Raw genomic sequence first — 19,433 nt, forward strand, 5'->3', positions numbered from 1 at the left:
AATTCATTTTATACGCCTCGTCAACAACATAAAAAAAATTATTAAAAGTGATAAAAAAAAATTTAAAAAAATATCATTAATTATCGTATGTATAAAAAAAAGTATATGGAAAAACATCAAAAAAACATATAAATGTCCGTCGTTTTTTTTTGTTCATTATCATTGTACGTGATCGTCGTTCGCGCGCCATACAAGAGAAAGTAAGAAAACTTGTTTTGCATCATTATTATAAACAACAAAAAAAAATATATTCCCCAAAAAATTTTTAAATATTTTTTATTGATGAAAAATATAAATAACAAAAAAAAAATAAACGAAAAAAAACATCATTTATTATATTATTATTATAAAATTACGGATTATTATTACTACTATTTACTATTACTTGATAAGATTATTTAAAAAACGTCGTATCCAAAAAAAGAATTGAGAAACAAAATTTTTATTAAAAACTAAATGAAAAATCAGGAACAAAAAAAAACTATAACTTAAAAAATCTAGGGAATGAAAATCAATTGAAAACAAAAAAAAAAACCTTTTTATTATTATTATCATCTTATATAATAAAGAAAAAAAAAATTAAAAAGGAAGTAAAAATGCATAAAAAATGTAGGTTTTAAACTTGTAATAAAGGAAGAAAATCTACTGAAAAAAACATTATTAATTATAAATAATTAAAAAAAACAATAAAAAAAAGTAAAAAAATACAAAAAAATATTTTTTTTTCATTCGTCATTTTTGGGTAAGAAATAAAACAATTTTTTTCAACATTTTATAATATCAAACATGATTTCCTTTTATTTATTTTTTATTTTTTCTTCATTCTAGTTTCTTCAGTTACTTTTTAATTTCGGATCATTCTAAGTTAACTAACAGATGTTTTTTTTATTTTTAATGTTATGGGAGCTATCAATACATATTTTTATATATATTATTTTTTATTAATATTTTATGTTTTTAACAAAAATTTCAACAAATATAATTTCTTCAATAATCTTTGATAACAAAAGCAAGGCTTCAATGTACTTTGTACAATTTTTAAAATATTATTCGATTATTTTTTTTTTTATTTTTCACAACAATTATTTTTTTTATTTCATTTTGAAAAAATTAAGAAATAGTTGAACTTAAGATTTTTTTTATAACATAAAAATATATAAAAAATTATTTAATTTTATATTTTTTAGCAGTTTTTCTTTGGTCAAGTCTATTGCTTCAATTTTTGTTTCATTTTCAAAAATTCTTAAGTTTAATTTGATTAATGTTATATTTAAACGCTACACTTGGGGATTTATTTTAGGATTTTATACGTAATGAACAATGAGGGTGAGATCTATTTTTGATATATTTTTCTTCAAACTTTTTGATTTTTCTCTATTAGAATAATTCTCTACTAAAAAGTATTTTTTTAAGAAATTATAAAAAATATACAAGTATAAAAAAATAATTAATTTATAATTGTTAACAATTTTTAGTATTACGGCTGCTCCAAATGAAACTCAATAGTTAAAGAAAAAAATAAAAAAAAAATTGAGTTACTTTTTTTTATACATTTAAATTTTAAATGTTTTAAATTTTTAAATTTTTGATCGTTTATCAATATTTTTGTTATTTTGAGTTTTTTACTGTGATATTATATAAAAAAAATGATTTAAAAATATTTTGATTTAAATTGAAAAAAAAAATAAATATCATAAAAATAACTTTCAAAATTTTTTTGAAAAAAAAATTCAATAATTTTTATGAAAATTTTTTTAAAAGAAAATTTTATGTCAAAATACGATTTTCAATACAAAAATTTCTAAAAATTGAAAAATTTTCTTAAAAATTTCTTGAAAAATTATGAAAATGGTAAATTTTGATGAAATTTTTATTTATTTATTTTTTTTTTAATTTTTTTTTTATTTTTGATTTTCATTTGGAGCGGCCTAACAAGTTTTAATATTTTTTTTTAAATTTATTTTTAATCAATAGAGAGACACTAACTTCATTAATAATAATTTATTATTTTTGACACCTATATAAATGTTTCTTTGTTAGTTCTACACTAAGTAATGGAATGTTTTTTGCCGGCAAACATATATCATGAGATGAACATAGATAGATAGAGATTAGAGATGTAATGATGAGTCTCGGCTCTTTTTTTGATTTCATTTCGAGTTTGATTCATAAAATAATGATATTTGATTGAATCCAACGCAAATGTGTGCATTTTTTAAATTTTTACAAGTTTTGACTCACACTTAGTTTTTTTTTTAAGTTTATTCTTATCGTTATAAGTATTAAACATCATTACATTTATAGTTAGTAGTTAGAGTTAGAGAAACACTTTTTCTTTGGGATTTGATTTTTTTTTGTAGTTTTTGTGGGAAGAATATTGCTCTTAACTGTTAACATCAAGTTTTTGGTGACGAAAGTTTTTTGACCCACATTTGGTCCCATTTATTTTTTGAAAGTTGATGAAATGAAGTTTTTTGTTATGATCTTTGGTATTAAATTAAGTTCTGTAGGAGCTATTTTTAGAGTAAAATTATATATTTACACATATTTAAGGGTAATATTGTCCTGGTTTTTAACGTTATATCTTTTGTTTACCCGAAAAAATTCATAAAATACTTCTGAAAGTACTGAAATTTGATGAAAATCGAATTTTTTCAAAATATTCAGAAGTATTTTATGAATTTTGGGGTATTTTATGTACACATCGAAGGATAAAACATTCAGTAAAATTGTTACATCGAGATTTTCTTTACTCTTCAGCGCAACTGTTGTTGTTGTTACCCGATGGCGTGCGTTTTTTACGGAATACGAGTGCAAAAATTGAGCGTAATCGCCACCAACGTCGTCTTCCTCGTCGTTTCGAAGCCAATTTCTCGGAGCTGATTCCATTTTCGATCGACTAAAAGTTAAATTTTAGGTAAGTTTTTAATTTTTTTCTTAAAATTTTAAATTTTTTTCTTACCCTTCCATTTTCTTTCCTCCTGATTTCCCGTACAAGCGTGAAAAATGCCTCGTCAATGTAATGTCTCAAAGCTGCTGATGTCTCGAAAAAAGGACATCCTCCAAATTGTGCCGCCAAAGCTTTTCCTTCTTGCGTCGAAACTCTCCGTTGCGATTCCAAGTCAACTTTGTTCGCTACCAACACGAGCGGGATGTTTTCGCTTAATCTCACACGAGCAATGAGTCTTCGGTATTCCGATGCTTCTTGGAAACTATGACGATCCGTTACGGAATAGCAAATTATGAAACCTTCGCCGCATCGCATGTACTGATCTCGCATGGCAGTAAATTCAACTTGTCCCGCTGTATCCAAAATATCCAAAAGTGCCGCTTCGCCATCGATTACTGCTTGTTGTTGGTACGAGTCCTCTGTGAAAAACGAAAGAAAAAAAGTTCATTAACTTGCTTTGTGGAGACGCCAACTTCCTCCTTACCGATTGTCGGATCGTGATAGTCCAAAAAACTGTGACTAACAAATTGCAGCGTTACCGCTAAAAATAGACATTAAGAGTTATTATTTATGATTGTGAACAAGAACAAGAGTTAATGACCATCGACAAATAACAAACTGCGTAGAATGGCAGAAGAAAGAAGAAGATGCCCTATGGGCGAAAAAAGGGTTAGATTGATCGCTTAAGGGATCAGGTTGACCCCTCAGGAGTCAAATTGTCTCCTTAAGGGAATTTTTTGATACCTTAAGAGATCAATATGAGACCATCAATATAAGACTTTTTAAGAGACCAATCTTATCCGTTTTTCGCCCATAGGGCGCGAAAGAAGAAAAAGAGTGAAAATCAGCGATAAATATTTTTAGCAAACAATTTTCCTCTTCATCAAACACGATTCTTTACATTTTATATCGATTATGAGGTTAAAAATAGTCGTCTCTCTCTCTCTTCGCAGGAAGAAAAAAGGAAACAAACTTGTGTGTTAAAAAACACTTTTTTTTCATGGGAATTGACGCATTTATTATTGAATGTGTCTCGTTACTCAATTAATACAATATTATTGTGAGTTGTCTTTGAAGCGAACAGTAGATTGTTTTGTTATAGACCACGACATTAGACAAGCAGTGTGTGGTCGTTTATTGGCGTTCGTTGTTGTAGAACGAGGCAAAAAAAGTTATGTTTGTTTTGTAATTCGATTAGAGAGGGATTGACTAACCACGAGGAAAATTATATGGAATGAAAAAACAATTTTTTGTGAACATTTAGAAAAGGATTCAGGAGAGTTCTGATTTTTGCTGAATTACTTTGAAACTTTTTAGATGATATTCAGCACGAATTTGTATTCAGCATTCAGCAGAAAAAATTTAAAGTCTGATTCGGGGGTTGAGTTTCTTAATTTTTACAAATTCAACAAAAAAAAATTTTTTTCAAAAAATAATTTATTTTAATTTTTTTCCAACATAAACAAGGTTTATAATTAAGTTTTTTTAAAAAATGTGAAAAATTTTTTTTTGCTGAATTGCTTTGAAATCTTTTAACAAATTTAGTTAAAATTTTATCCATTTTGTCTCAAATCATGAAAAATATATTTGTTGAGATTTTCAGATGAAATTTAACACGAATTTTCATTCAGCAGAAAAAAATTTTCAATCTTTTTAATTTTCTTAAATTTTTTTTTTTAATTCAGCAAAAAGTAATTTATTTAAATTTTTTAAACAATTTTAGGCACATTTTAATATTAAAAAATATGTGAAAAAAATATTTTTTTGTTTAAAATTTTAACAAATTTAGCAAGTTTATGAAATTCAGCAGGAATTTATATTCAGCAAAAAAAATTTCATAATGTAATTCTTGCTGACAAAAAATTGAATTCATCAAACATCATTTTAAATAAAAAAATATGCTGAATAACTTTAAAAGTTCCAAAACAATTCATGAAAATTTTTTATATGAAAATTCCTCCCATTCTACTTTCGATATCCCTTTACCGCAATCATCATTCACACACAGCGCGAAACGAAAAAAAAAGTAACGAAACATATTCTTACAACAATAACAACTATTATTGTTATTATTTTACTATGACGGTGATTATTATCGTCATTTTATTTATGTGCGTCACAACTTTCCACGCCATCCGCACGACAAACAAACAAACAAATCAACCGACGACATACCGCTACAGAAATTGAAGGGATAAGAATTTGTTCTCTAAATATGTTAAAAAATGGCCTTGAAATTGATTGGATTAGAGTAAAGTTTCAGAAGAATCCTTTGATAAGAACAAAAAATCTTTGATAAGAACACTTACCTGACTTTCCGACTCCTCCGTCGCCGAGAACGACAATCTTGTAGACTCGCAGACCGTTTCGCGTTTGTTGCGGCTGCATCATCGTCTTCATCGTTAGGCTCTGATCGTTCTTGTCGATGCGACAATTGATGTATTCCGACGAACGTTCCTTGGCTTTGCGCTTTGCTGCACACGAAAGATCTCCTGCCATGTTTTTTTTTTTGGTAAATTTTTCTTTTGTTTTTTTGATAAAAATTCTTCTAAAATGTGTTGATGATGCTTGTCGACATATGTATTTGTGTGTGAGAAAGAGAGAGAGAGAAAAGCTCGATAATTTTCTTTTTTTTTATTTTCTTATAAATTTAACTTTTTGATAATTTTTGCTTGATTTTACGAAAATTTTTCGTGTTTCATGTCTTTTTTTCTTTTTTCACTCATTTTTCGGAACATTTTCAACTTTTAATCGATAAATTTTGCACTTTGTTTCCCGAAAATCTCATTTTTTCGCAAAGATTTTCCCCTTGAACAGCCCGAAAAATGAAGAATCGAACGAAAATTCGTGTGCTAATGTCGCCCGCGACGCGACACAACGCTTCAATTTAATTATTTTTATTAATTTTTATTAATAAATTATTTTTTCTCATCGTCTCGACAAAAACACAACATTTTCAAGGAGAATTCTTTTACAAAATATCACAAACACACACTAACTAGCGCTCTGAAAAATTTCTATCTGCTATTCTTCTATGTTATAACTCACACAAAAAAAAAATATATTTTTGTATCTTAAATTGTCATGCGTGAAATAATGTTATGCTACGTTTCATTTTCCTCGTATCCAACTATCCATCAGAACATGTGTAACGTTACGTCGTCGAAGTCGCGAACATTGTATAATTCATTGACCCATCCGTTGTCTCGTTCTTTTGCCATTTGTACAGTGTCTCGGTGCTCGACGATGATGATAAAAAAAACACCGCTTCGATTCGTTTTCCACACGAACAACACGAAAATTGTTACTCCGCACTGTGTGCATGGAATTGTTTACATTTGAATAACCGCGAGCAAGTGCCATGATGATGTCAAGTGCGCCATAGAACGTCGGAAAAGCGAGACGGCACGAGTTTTCGGGTGAAAATGGGAAAATGTTACTTTTTGTGTTTGTACGTTGATAAGAAATTTTTGGGTAGTTTGATGGGCAATTCCATGATTTTCATAAAAATTTCTTTAAAAATAAAAAATTTTAATTAAAAAGAAGAAAAACTAAATTTTCTTCAAATTAAAAATTTATATTCAGCAAATATAAGTAATTCAGCAAATTTTTGAAAGAAAATTATTTTTGCTGAATAAAAATTTTTAATGAATTTTATGAGTAAAAATTTTAATAGATTTTATAAAATTTTTGTTCAGCAAATTTAAAGTTATTCAGCAAAATTTCTATAAATTTCATATTTGCTGAATAAAAATTTTTATAAAAAGTTTTTTTAGCAAAATTAAAGATAATCAGCAAAATTTGTTAAAAAAATTGATATTTGCTGAATATATTTTTTTTTTTAATTTTATAAAATTTTTTTTCAGCAAATTTTAAGATATTCAGCAAAATTTGTAAAAAAAATTGATATTTGCTGAATATATTTTTTTTTAATTTTATAAAATTTTCGTTCAGCAAATTTAAAGTTATTCAGCAAAATTTGTAAAAAATTTCATATTTGCTGAGTAAAATTTTTTAATAAATTTTATAAAATTTTTGTTCAGCAAATTATATCTTTAAATTAAAAAAAAAGTTGATATTTGCTGAATAACATTTTTAACAAAATTTTCTAAAAATAATTTTTTTTCTAAAATAATAAAAATTTTTTAAAAATTAAAAATAAATTTCTAATTTAGGAAAGCATTCTAAACTACAAAAGCATTTCGGGTGGGATATTTTTATTATTCAATACTCATTGTATATATTTTATTAAATATTAAACATTTTATGTCATTAACAATATTGGTTTATATAATAATCCACTAAATTCACTTTTTTTTTTTGTTTTTCAAACAGTCAGACAATTTTTCTAAATTCTATGGTTTCATTTTTTTTCAATAATCATATTATGGGGTAGTCGTTTTCTATCACTATAGGCTCTAAATATCATATGTGAGTTACAAAACGCTATCTATAGACACTCAATTTTCATTTCATTTTACATTATTGTCTTCCTAATGTTTAATTTTCGATATAAAAAAGTTTTTAATGGAGTTAACATCTATCTATCTGAGCTACTTCTAAACGAGCTCTAAACTAATTTCTCATAACATTAACATTTTCCACTAAATATTGTACTAACAAGACTAACATATTGTCTAAATATTTGTTTTTTTTTGTGATTATGTCAATAATTAATATGTCGTTAATTTTTAGGCTGATTATGTGTTTTTTTTTTGTTTATTTTCATGATTCTCACAAGAAAGAACAAAAAACGAATAAAAAGATGATTATCAGGAACGTAAGAAGAACATCTTGTCGCAAATTTCGATCTCTATAAAAGGGTTCCTCGTGTCTCTTTTGTCTCCAAAGCATAATTGGGAAGCAAAAATGTGCGATATCCGGTATCATAAATCCAATATCTCGTACAACCTGATGCGCATATCCTTCGCCGCCGAAGACATTGGCAAGAAATTGATCAAAACCGCTTGCCATGATATGCAAAACGGCAATTCCGCTGATTGCGAGGACTTTTCGCGACGTTACTTCGTTATCGCGATTCGCCAAGTGCAGCACAACGAGCGTCGATGCGATTTCCGTGACAGTGAAGAACATTTGATGCGCCCATTGATCGTAAAAATCGTCGTTGTAATAGTTGATGTAGGCCCACCATGCGTAATAATGCGGAAAAATTGACAAAAAAAATAACGACAACATTGAAAAACGAACGCGACGATGAAGTAAGAGATCGTACAGATATTTGGTGCATTCGTACAACGAAATGATGCCAAAAACAATGAGAAGCCAGATTTTAATTGTGTTTTGAGTCGCATTGAAGTACATATGTTTGTAGGAAGCAACGCCAGTTTCGTATGTACCTAAAAACAAAAAATCATAAGAATTTAAAAAAAAATTAAAAATTCAAATTTTTTACCTTTGAAGACAGTATCCCAACAAGAACATGAACAAAATCGTCGATCAACGTTCCGTGAGTAGTTTTGCCAAAAGTAGTAAAGTATTGCGATATGAGCGGGAGGAATTAGCGCAGGACCAAGAGATCCGCACGCATTTGGAAGCCATTTTGATAGAAACATCTTAATTTGGTCAGTCTCGTTTTTTTGATAAGTTACATTTCTTCTTCTTTTGCTTCTGCTCTACAATTAGTTGAGGAACTACGAAGAAAAGTAGAAATGACACGACATATGGATGATTAGAAAATCTATTTTTATGTTTATTTTATTTATTTCTCGTAAATTTATGATTTCAATTTAAAAGATATTTATTTTTAATTTTATTTATCATATTCGTACTACGTTAAGAGAAGTTTGTTTATTTTTAGGTACATTTCCACGCAAAAACCGGCAAAGGGGTGTCAATACATTCACAAATAGTCAAAACATTGGATTTGAATTGAAAAGTGAGGTAAGTAATTTTAGATCATCTTTTATTCCAAGCATAAAAATTATTCAATTAATCTTAACCAAGCATATATCAAAATTCATTTCTGACAAAGTTATAAAAAAAATTAAAATAAAAAAATAATTTAAATAAAGTTTTCAGGCGAATAACTTTAGTATTTTAATTTTTTCTGAATTTTTTGATTTTTTTTAACTTAATTTTTTTTAATTGAAAATATTTAATTAAAATTGTATAAAAAAATGAACTAAAATTGCTTATATAAAACATCCGAAATTAAAACTATAACGATTTTTTTTTTTAAATTTCTACTTCGGTAGATTTTTTTTAGCAAAATTAGTTTCTGTCAAAGTTACAAAAAAAAAAAAAAATTAAAAAATAAATAAAATTTAATAATTTTTATAATTTAATAATATTTCCTTTTGTCAAAAAATTCATAAAAAAATTAAATATAAAAAAATGAACTAAAATTACTTTAACAAGAATCAGTCATCTTGCTTCAAAAAAAAATTTTTTTTAAATTACTACTTTGGTAATTTTTTTTAAAATATTTTCTCACTTTTGAATAAAATTTTGAAAATAATAAAAATTAATACATTATAAAAAAATTATCGTTTATCATCCAAAAGCGTTTAAAAATTATAGACAAAAAATTATTTTTTTATATTTTTAAAATCCTCATGGGAAACAAAAATAATAAATATTTTATTTATTCGCCTTACTTAATTTCTTCGAATAATTTCAATATAAAGAAAAATTTAAAAAAAATTATTAAACTTAAGTTGACACTCCTCTTCTCAAAAAATCCAACAAAAAGCCGCAAAGTGCAAAGACACATCGTTCATGTTATTTAAATGCAGAAAGGTAATTAAATTGTTTCTCAGTAATTAAAGAAAATTAGGGTAATGACTTTCTGTTTGTTGAACCAAGCAATTAAATATTTGCGGAAAAATTAATATATTTATAAATGAAGACATCTTGTTCTACAGAAAACACAAATTTTCACATACACACAGTCAATCGCAAGGAAAACTTCGTACGAAAAATAAAGACATTTGAGGGAAAATCAATAATTTTCCGCTTTTTTGTGTCGAATACTAAAAAAAATATTTACTTACTTGATAGTTGGAAACGATATCTCGTGATATGAGTTTTGTACAAAAGTTTTGTACCACATTCAGATATTTGTGATACAGTTTTCTGTAGTTGCGAAAAACTTTCATTTTTGTTCGCGTTAAAAAAAATTTGCAACTTTGTCGAACGTTAATTAATATTAATTTAGTAAAATATCATGTTTATGTCACTTTGATGCTGCCTCTTGCTGTGTCGAACAAATTCCTCCGTAATTCCGAACAGATGCAGATTCACTATTTTTATTATTATAATATTGTAAAGAGATTGTGTATATGTAATAAAATAATATTATTAGAAATTTTCTCTTATTGGACTTGAGCGACTTGAGTAGCGGATTGTGTGATACGCGTTCGGTGTTTGTGAGCAAAATGTAAACTACTAATAATAAGTTTGCATCGTCTGGTGTCTTTTTTCGACGTTCCGTATGTTTTTTTATGAAAATATGTAGTTTTTTGGAGGTATGCGCATGAGTCAGAGTTCGCATAAGGAACCGTTTGGGAGAGAACGAAGAGAGCGATTTGTTTTGTTTGTTTAAATCACATGCGAATCAGATGTTTTTGATGGCATGACAAACTCAAATACACAACAAGTCGACAAGGGAGCGACGTATGAGGGACAAATAATGAACTTTTATTTGATTATATTGACATACTCAAGCACCTGTTGCATCAGAATGTCAACAATGTTGTTTGGAGAAGATTTTGTGGATTTTGCATATTTGCACAAATTGAAACCTCCGGATAATTTCTTTACTGAGAATATTATTTTTGAAAATTTATATCGAAATCGACCAATTTTTGCCTTTTTTCCTAAAAAAAATTAAAAGAAATTTAAAATATTTTTTTTAATTAAAAAATTATTTAAAAATAAAATTATTAAAATAATAAATAAAATTTTAAAGAATTTTTTTTATCGTAAAAATATTATTTTTAATTAAAAAAAAAATTAAAAATATTTATATTTTATTAAAATCATTTAATTAAATTTAAAATTATTTTAAAAAAATAATTTAAAAAAATTTTAAAATAATAAATAAATTTTAAAGAATTTTTTTAATACCAAAAAATAAAAATTTAGTATGTATGAACCAATATATCATGAGCCAAAAATAGCGTTTCGTTGCGTTCTCAAATTTTCATCAAGATTCTTACAAAAAACATAAAATTTTTCTCCCAAACCAAAAGTTTACTTAAAACTGCAATAAATTTACATTTATAACTTACCGTTCAAACTTGGCAGTAAACGAAGAAAAATAAAACAAAATTTTGTGTGATGTGCACGGGAAAGTGCTCTTCTTTGTTTTTCTCCAGTTTAAAATATTATTTATTTATTTGTTTTTAAGCTCGAACATCATCAAATATATTTATCTTCTTTTATCATTATTTATTTTGTTATATTAAAAATATTTTGTCTCATTTATCATTTTTGTTTTTATATCAGAAATATATTTTTTATTTTTTTAACTTTATTTTTATCTATAAATAAATTTTTTTATTTATTAACTTTTTTTTCATCACATTGATACTATTGGCATGAATTTATTTTCTGTTTTTTTTTTTTTTGTTGGATCTGTACATTGAATTGTATTAATTAAACAGTTTTACTCCTCAAAGGCTAAAACATGTAACATTTTTTCTCATAATTTAAGTTTACACAAAACATATAGAGCGACATTAGAGTCGTTTAAAAACTAACAAGAATTATATTTTTACTACTTAATTTTTTTCATGTCATTATAAAACATTTCGTAGAATTTTGCACTAATTATGCTCGTTTGACTTTATTCGCTACGTTAATATTAAAAAATTGTAATTAAATAACGAGAAAATTAAAAGGAGCTTTTATGTTTTTTTTTTCATAAATTTTGTAAAAAAAATTTTTTTTAAAGAAAATCCTGTTTGCATGTTTGTTTAGCCAAATCAAACATTTTTTTTTTGTAACGCGTGAACTAACTAAATTCTAATCATATTTTCGAATGTGTGACCTTTTTCTGTTATTTGAACCATTTTATTTGAATAAATTCGCTATGCAAATAACAAAAGCAAAATATTTTTGGGAGTGAACAAACTATGTAGTGTGAAATGTCATCAAAATGGAATGCGTTTATTTGGGAAATTATAAAGGGAATTCCGATAAATACAGGGTATTGAGTGTTATTGTCACAAAAATTGACGAACAAAACTATCAAATAATGGACTTTTTCATAAAATGTATCATTTTTATGGGATTTCGTTGTAAACATTATTTTTAGAATTTTCATATGAAGACAAAAAGCATTACAGTAGCTTATTTTTTTTTGTTTCAATTATTATTAGATTTAAAAATATTTAATAAAATAAAAAAAATTAAACTTAAAAATAAATTAAATAAAATAATAAATCAAAAAAAATAAAATTTAAAAAATAAATTTAAATTAAATTTAATAAAATAATTAATAAATAAATAAAAATTAATAAAATAAAAAATAATTTAATATTCCAATAAAGATTTAATTTCAATATTTATTTAAAAAAAATTTATATAAATTAAATATATTTAAAAAATATTTCGTAAAAAGAAAAAAATAAACATTAAAAAAAAATTAATTAAATATTATTCAAAATTAAAAAAAAAAATTAAATTAAATTAAAATATATTTAAAAAAATTTTTGGTAAAAAAAATAAATATGTTAAATTTTTTTTTAAATTTATGAAAAATATTATTTTTTTTTTAAATTAATTAATTTTTTTATGAAAAAGTACTCTTATTGAAAAAGAACACCGTGTAGATAAACATATTTTAATTATAGATCAAATTAAACAGTATTATTTTATGCATTCACGAAATAATATTTTAATCAAAATTGAGCAAAACGAGGTTAAATAAGTATAAAATTGTTTATTTAACAAAATGTATTAAATTGAATTTTATGTAAATACTTTTATGTAATATTTTCGTAATAACAATGTCATGAAAAGTTAATTAAAAATAGGAAATGTAATGCTATTTATAAACTTCCTACAAGTATTTACGGCATCACAAGAAGCCATTGATATTCAAGCAGAAGAAAAAAAACCTTTTTCACTTTTCATGTGAATCGAAATGTGCAAAATTCGAATTCGAGCGAGTAATCGACACACGTGTCTCGTCATCAGCACAAATTAAAAAGGAATTGAAAACGAGAAAACGCTGCGAAAAGTTAATTGGCAACAACACATTATGGAACAGAGGGAACAAACACGTCTTCTGCCGTTTCACACAACAACAACAACTACATTGGGGGAAAAAATCTTCCTTAAAACTATTTTTTTATTCATTTTAATGCAACAACATGTTCTGATTCAACATTTGAACGTGACTCAAGTGACAGATGTGCAGACAATTTGCACAGACGAACAAAACGGCGAATCAGCTTTTTTAAGGTTTTGCATTCAAATTTGTTTTGGCACACGAGAAAGTATCTCAGATGCTTTTTTTTGTACAATTTATCATCAGCCTCGATGAGCTATGTGAGAAAAAAAATGTAAATTGCTCAATTAATGCATATATTGGAAAAATTTTGTCATAATTGTCGATCGGTGAATTAAAATTCATGGAAAAACTTTTTTTTTCAGTTAATTTCAATTTGAATGGTAATGATATTCGCAAAAAAAGCAACATGGGGCATTCAGACATCCAATCAATCGTATCTGTGGATGACATTTTTTTTATTCTACAATTATGGAAAAAATGAGAAACTGCAATTTACACGGTTCATAAATGGCAATTTACTATTAAAAGTACGTGTTGAGCGCGGGAATACAAATAATATGGATCTAAAAAGAAATTTTATGACATGGGTAGAAAAATTTCTTTTCAGCGTTGATTTTCATTAGACTGTAAATTTCATATGAATCGCAGAGTAAACAAAAGGAAATTATCGCTAAACGTATAGCGTGTCATTTGCACTGACATTGGAGCAAAAAAAGAGGAAAACGCAATCAAAGGAAAATAGTTACTTGAATCAATTGAACTTGAAACTCGAGTATAAAGCATTGACACATTGACATTATTTGTCGTCTCGGGAATTTTCGAGATGAAACAAATATTTGAACTTTTAAGAAAAATATTTACTTTTTATCAATAGCAAAAGTTTTGAGTTTAACGAAAAATTCTGATGAAAATTTAAAATATAATTTATTGAATTTTCAAGCGAAAATTGAAAAAAAATTTTCGCAAAATAAATTGGAAAAAAATTAAAATTTAATAATTATTAAATTTAAAATTCATTAAATTTTATTTACGAAAAATAATTATTTAGTTAAATAAATTATTAATTTTTTTTTCGATTTTTTTCCGAATAAATTTTTTATATTTTAAATTTTCGTGAAAATATTTTTTTTTAAATTTTTATAAAATTTTAAATTATTAAATTCTTTAAATAATTTTAAATAATTTCTTTTAATAATTATAAAAAATAAAATTTATTTAAATTTTTTTCCGAAAATAATTTTAATTTAATTTAATTATAATTTGGAAAGCTCTCAGAAAGCATCTCAAATTAAGTTATTCAAATCTTTTTTCAAATTAAAAAAAAATTATTTAACTCAAAGTAAAAATTTAAAAAAATTTCGTTCAACAAAATGTAAACATAAGCCTTGACCTCATTTCTTTTGCCAATTCAACTGAAGCTACTTTCAAAGCATTTTTCATATTAGCAGACATCAGCTAGACAGCATTTAATATTTTTTCAAACAAGTCGAGAATTTGTCTGATAAAATGAAACTTTTTGCCTCGAATGTTACATTTTTAGTCTCTCATGTCTCATGTAAAGGCAAATAAGAGGAGAAATAGATTAAAATCGTTATTTTTTGAAAAAGTTCCAATATTGGCAACGAACATAAGATATTAATTTTCCAGTTGAATGCAACTTTTCCGATTCCGCTGAATGAAAAAGCATTTTTATGGATATTGGATGAGTGACTATGAAAAAAAAAATTATTATTTTTTTTATCGTCAAACAGGCAACAACTAATTCATTTGCTGCATGCGAGATAAACAAATATTGCACAAGTTTGCAATTAAGAGTGTAAATACGTGTCTTATCTTCTATTTTTGCAGGATATCCATCGTTGGAAGAAAGCTCGTTTAATTATTTTGTGTTTGTGAATTCGTGGAAAGACAAAGAACGGCTAAACATTTGTCGTTTTGTAAAGGCACATTGTCGTTGGCATTCTCCTAACTTCGACAACTACGCGTCTTCGCTTATACTACACCGACGAATCCATCATCAGCGACTCGCCTGCAGTGTCATCCGACATTTCCGTATCAATGGAAGTTGTTGCCCGTCTTATTGGGGGTGCTCTTCTTCCCATTTCGGGCATCATTTTTGGACATTCGTTGTTGTTAGTCGTTGAAGCGTGCGTTTGAGTTGCTACTTGTGCCGAATCTATCACGCCATTACGCCCGCCTGTCCTTCGCACCGTACTTTGCTTCGAAATGAACGACGTTCGCATATCGGAATTGAATCGACTTTCCACAGGACATCCCAAAAGTCGTCGTAACTCGCTACGGAAACGCGGATGATTCACAGCATACAAATATGGGTTGATGCATGCGGAAATTTTACAAAAAACCGCAGGAATCATCGAACCAAGAGGCGTTAGGTAACGTTCATTGCCCGAAATTCCCAAAAGAGCGACGATTGAGTACGGGGTCCATGCGAGAAACCACAAGCCAATGACGCCGATGACGACAAGTGCGAGTTTTATCTCTGTCTTGTTCTTGTCTTTGCTCGAACGGATACTTTTGGGCGACACAACGACTCGCAGGATGTAGAAATAGCAGTAAATGATGATAGTTAGCGGCACAACCCACGCAAACACGAAATACGTAAACATGAAGATTTTCGCTTCCTTCGACGGAGACAAATACTCGAAGGAACAAGCAGTGAGAAATCCCTCGGGAACATATTTGCTCAAGCCGATGTCCAAAAAGGGCACACACGCGAAAAGTAACGAATAAATCCAAATCCCGATAATCATGATGCGCGATCGGAGCTTCGTCGTTGATCGCAACGGGTTCAAAGGATACACAACGACGTTATAACGATCGATGGAAATACAAGTGAGTGTTGCAATCGAAGCTGTACCCGTTAAGCCTCCAACTAAACCATATAAACGACAAACTGGAAAAAAATTTCATTTTGAAATTCAACAAAAAAAAAAATAAAATTAATTAACGACACTTACCAAATTCACTCACAAATGGTCCCTCATGCAAACTATTGTAAACAAATGCCGGACCGAGACACAGCATGAAGAAGTCACTAACAGCTAAATTTATTACCAACTGATTTGCCGGCGTTCGCAACGAACGAAATCTAAAAAAAAAAAATGAAAAAAATGTTTAATTCATGCAAATGAAGTTCAGAAAATTAATAAAGACAAACGTGACACTCATGCCTTTGAACATAATGAAAAACGTGAGTTTCGCAGAAAAAGGACAACAGATGTTCAATTAACTAATGAGTCGCCTCTGTTAATTTAAACTTGAGTTTAATGAAAATTTGTAATAACAATGCCGTAATTAAATGCATCCACGAAGCATCAAGAGATTTTCAGTTGGATTTCGCAAAAATAAACAGCACAAAGCAAATCTAAATGTAATTTATTGGACTTTCGTGCAAACAAAATGTATCAATTTTTTCCATTTGGTCAGAGAAAATGTATTGTGTTGCAAATTCGAAGCATTTTTTTGTTTTGTTTCAATCAAAAATGTAGAAAAATAGAATATGTGCAACTGATGCCGTTAGCGGTAAGGAAATGAATACCTTTTACTCAAGAGAAATAAAAAAAAATAACTATCATATCGCATTTATCACAAAAAATTGCAATGATGGATTAAAATTGGTAAGAGACAAAAAATTTATTTTTTTTTGCATATTTTTCATTAAAATGTTCATGAACGATTTTTTGGTAAGTTGTCCAAAATGATTACATTTTATTTAAAATTTATATTTTTTGTGGCTTTAAAAAAAAAAATAATCGAAATTTTCCATGTGAAAGAAAAAATTTTTCATTAATTGTATTGAAATATTTTTTTTTTTGGTTCAAAAAATTTTTAATTTTAATTTTTTAACATCTTCATAGCAATTTTTTTTTCGTTTTCTTTTCAACAACTCACAAGCTGTAAAAATTCCAATTTTCTAACATTTTATCTTTTTTTTTTTAGCATCAACCCTTATAAGAAGCTTTTTTCCTTTATATTGGTTCGTATGAAAAAATATTTTTTTTATAAAAATCCTCTTATTATATTGCATTACTAAAAAAATGTCCTGAAAATTTTTCACAACACAAGAATTAAGTAGCCTCGAGTTTACCAAATGACAAAAGACTGTAGGTTGAACTTCATTAAATTAATGATATTTATTATTATGATAAAATACAATGTCCAACTTTAATTTTACACTTCGAAAAATTCATATCACGTAATGTCGAGACACATCACATGAAAATGTTATAATAATATGCATTCAAATTTGTCAGACAAGGATGTTGACCGAAAGTTGACAAAATATTCGAATTAATGGAAATTATTTGAAATTTTATCCAACATAATCTCATAATTCAACAACAACCAACAATTATGAGAATCTCATAAAAATCCGCTTGTTTACAAAGAACAGAGTCCAGCAACCGGAAAATTAAATTATGAAAAAAAAAAAAAATTCTAATGAAACTCGCGTAAAAAAATATTTTTTTTTATTTTGTTTGAAAACTTTCCGAACTCCTAAATGCAAATTTTCACTTCCTTGAATTCACAGCAACATTGAATTATCTTCATAAATTACGTCGCCTACTACATCATAATTCAGAATTACATTGTTGCTGCAAAAGTTAGGATGCATACCGCAAAACAAAATTTTTCATGGAAAAATATTTTTGTTTGCACGCAACAAATATTGCATAATTTTAATCTCGAAGTTTTGCCACACATACGCGTGAAGTTTTTTTTTTCATTACGAAGCTTTTTTTTTGGAATTATAATGGGCGGTTTACTAAATTTTTTGTAATGAGTTCAGATTTACTCGAGGAAGGAATTTTTTTCCGCTTCAAGTCATCCAATTTTATGATTTTTTTTCTCTCTTCAATATTTTTCAGATGTGCAAGTATGTGTGGAAATTGGAGAAATATTTTTTCGGGAACATGATAACATTTTTCACATAGACAAAAAAAATAATTGAATTTCATGTTTTCACTTCATGTTGCTTATTTTGGGAGAATTTTGAAAGTCGCCTGCCATATGGAAGTAAGTTACGGGATATTAGATTGCCCTTTTTGGTCTTACATAAATTCTAAATTGAATTCTCTTCTCAATTTTAGGCATAGGAAAATTATTAGTGCAAATATGATAACGACGCTTTACGAGCAAAAAAGGAGGAAATTGATGGTTTTCGTTCACAAAGCAACGAATTTTGCCCAAATTCAACGTTTCAAAAAATAATTGAAGGCAACAATATTCCAATTTATCCAAACCAAGCATAAGAACTTTTCCAATGAATTCAAAGCAACTCACCTGATATACATGAAAATGACGAGTAAATTCCCAAACCAGCCAACAACCATCATGCCCATGTAGATAATGGCGAACGTGAGATGCTGCGTATGCGACGGCGGCTCAAATTGCAGCCAAAACGGATTAATTGAGTTGTTCAAATAGCGTGGATCGAGTTTCCCCTTGAAACCTGATTTGGAGCTGTAGTTCCTGTGTGTCAAAGAAAAACGATAAAAAAAAATGACGTCAGAGCTCCTGAAAACCAATCAAAATTCTTACCGAAACAATTCTGTGATATTAATCTCGTTTGTTGTCGTACCTGCTACAACAATGGAAAACCTCGATGTCGATGAATTGTTTATTGTGGTAATTGTTGAGGCAACGACATCTTTTGACGTCGTCGTCGGTGTCGTCGTTGTTGAGGAAATTCTATTTTCTACATTTTCCTGAATGTGGTTTGCTGTGCAAAATGCAAAAATTTTTTGTAAATTGCCTTATGAGCGAAAAACGGGTCAGATTAAGTGAATTTTTTGATCTCTAAAGGGAAAATTGATCCCTTAAGGTATCAAATTGACCCGTTTTTCGCCCATAGAGTGGCAAAATGCGAGAAACAAAAGTGAATTCTTACCTAATCTCGGGACTTGTTCAGTCGTGTCGATGCTACGTTTAGCAATTATTATCTTGTACGTCATCGTATCTCTTTCTTCACAGCCAATGCTCGGTAAAATTTTGACAATGCACAGCGATAACGTTATGATTAACAGACATTTATATCTGACAATCAAGTTATTCCGAGAAATTCTCTCATTAAAGCTGCTGTTGCTTCTTGGAAGCATCCTCAATACACGCACTCACGTTAATTTTGCACTTTTTATGAATAATTTCGCCTCCAATTGCTGCAATTTTGCATCATCATGCGCCGTTTCAATGAACGAAACA

General features: G+C 27.5%; 3 protein-coding genes across 3 annotated transcripts; all 3 read right to left on the minus strand.

Moving 5' to 3' along the window:
- Window positions 1-2,314: 2,314 nt before the first annotated feature.
- LOC134831740 (GTP-binding protein Rit2) lies at window positions 2,315-5,449 on the minus strand. Its single transcript, XM_063845547.1, has 4 exons — window positions 5,260-5,449; window positions 3,435-3,491; window positions 2,963-3,369; window positions 2,315-2,899 (listed from the first exon to the last, which is right to left on the minus strand). Exons 1-4 carry the CDS (start codon window positions 5,447-5,449, stop codon window positions 2,750-2,752), a joined length of 804 nt encoding a protein of 267 aa, XP_063701617.1. The 3' UTR covers window positions 2,315-2,749.
- A 2,092-nt stretch (window positions 5,450-7,541) lies between these two features.
- On the minus strand, window positions 7,542-10,319 carry LOC134831857 (uncharacterized). Its single transcript, XM_063845682.1, has 3 exons — window positions 9,964-10,319; window positions 8,364-8,601; window positions 7,542-8,307 (listed from the first exon to the last, which is right to left on the minus strand). The coding sequence occupies exons 2-3, from the start codon at window positions 8,521-8,523 to the stop codon at window positions 7,685-7,687; spliced, it is 783 nt and encodes a 260-aa protein (XP_063701752.1). The 5' UTR covers window positions 8,524-8,601; window positions 9,964-10,319; the 3' UTR covers window positions 7,542-7,684.
- Window positions 10,320-15,208: 4,889 nt separating this feature from the next.
- Window positions 15,209-19,227, minus strand: LOC134829177 (opsin, ultraviolet-sensitive). The gene is made up of 5 exons (XM_063842173.1): window positions 19,123-19,227; window positions 18,774-18,954; window positions 18,516-18,704; window positions 16,190-16,320; window positions 15,209-16,125 (listed from the first exon to the last, which is right to left on the minus strand). Exons 1-5 carry the CDS (start codon window positions 19,184-19,186, stop codon window positions 15,209-15,211), a joined length of 1,482 nt encoding a protein of 493 aa, XP_063698243.1. The 5' UTR covers window positions 19,187-19,227.
- Window positions 19,228-19,433: the final 206 nt, after the last annotated feature.

The sequence above is a fragment of the Culicoides brevitarsis genome, chromosome 2 (genome assembly GCF_036172545.1).
Source record: "Culicoides brevitarsis isolate CSIRO-B50_1 chromosome 2, AGI_CSIRO_Cbre_v1, whole genome shotgun sequence".
NCBI classification, from domain to species: Eukaryota; Metazoa; Arthropoda; class Insecta; order Diptera; family Ceratopogonidae; genus Culicoides; species Culicoides brevitarsis.

Excerpts from the sequence above, each read along its gene's own strand:
- LOC134831740 (XM_063845547.1), bottom strand. The coding sequence starts at position 5,449 with ATGGCAGGAGATCTTTCGTGTGCAGCAAAGCGCAAAGCCAAGGAACGT. Across the intron at positions 3,492-5,259 it reads CGGAGGAGTCGGAAAGTCAG|CGGTAACGCTGCAATTTGTT; the intron begins GTAAGTGTTCTT and ends GTCTATTTTTAG. Across the intron at positions 2,900-2,962 it reads GGAGGAAAGAAAATGGAAGG|TCGATCGAAAATGGAATCAG; the intron begins GTAAGAAAAAAA and ends TTTAACTTTTAG.
- LOC134831857 (XM_063845682.1), bottom strand. The coding sequence starts at position 8,523 with ATGTTTCTATCAAAATGGCTTCCAAATGCGTGCGGATCTCTTGGTCCT. Across the intron at positions 8,308-8,363 it reads TTGGGATACTGTCTTCAAAG|GTACATACGAAACTGGCGTT; the intron begins GTAAAAAATTTG and ends TTTTGTTTTTAG.
- LOC134829177 (XM_063842173.1), bottom strand. The coding sequence starts at position 19,186 with ATGACGTACAAGATAATAATTGCTAAACGTAGCATCGACACGACTGAA. Across the intron at positions 16,321-18,515 it reads GTCATTTTCATGTATATCAG|ATTTCGTTCGTTGCGAACGC; the intron begins GTGAGTTGCTTT and ends TTTTTTTTTTAG. Across the intron at positions 16,126-16,189 it reads ACCATTTGTGAGTGAATTTG|TTTGTCGTTTATATGGTTTA; the intron begins GTAAGTGTCGTT and ends ATTTTTTTCCAG.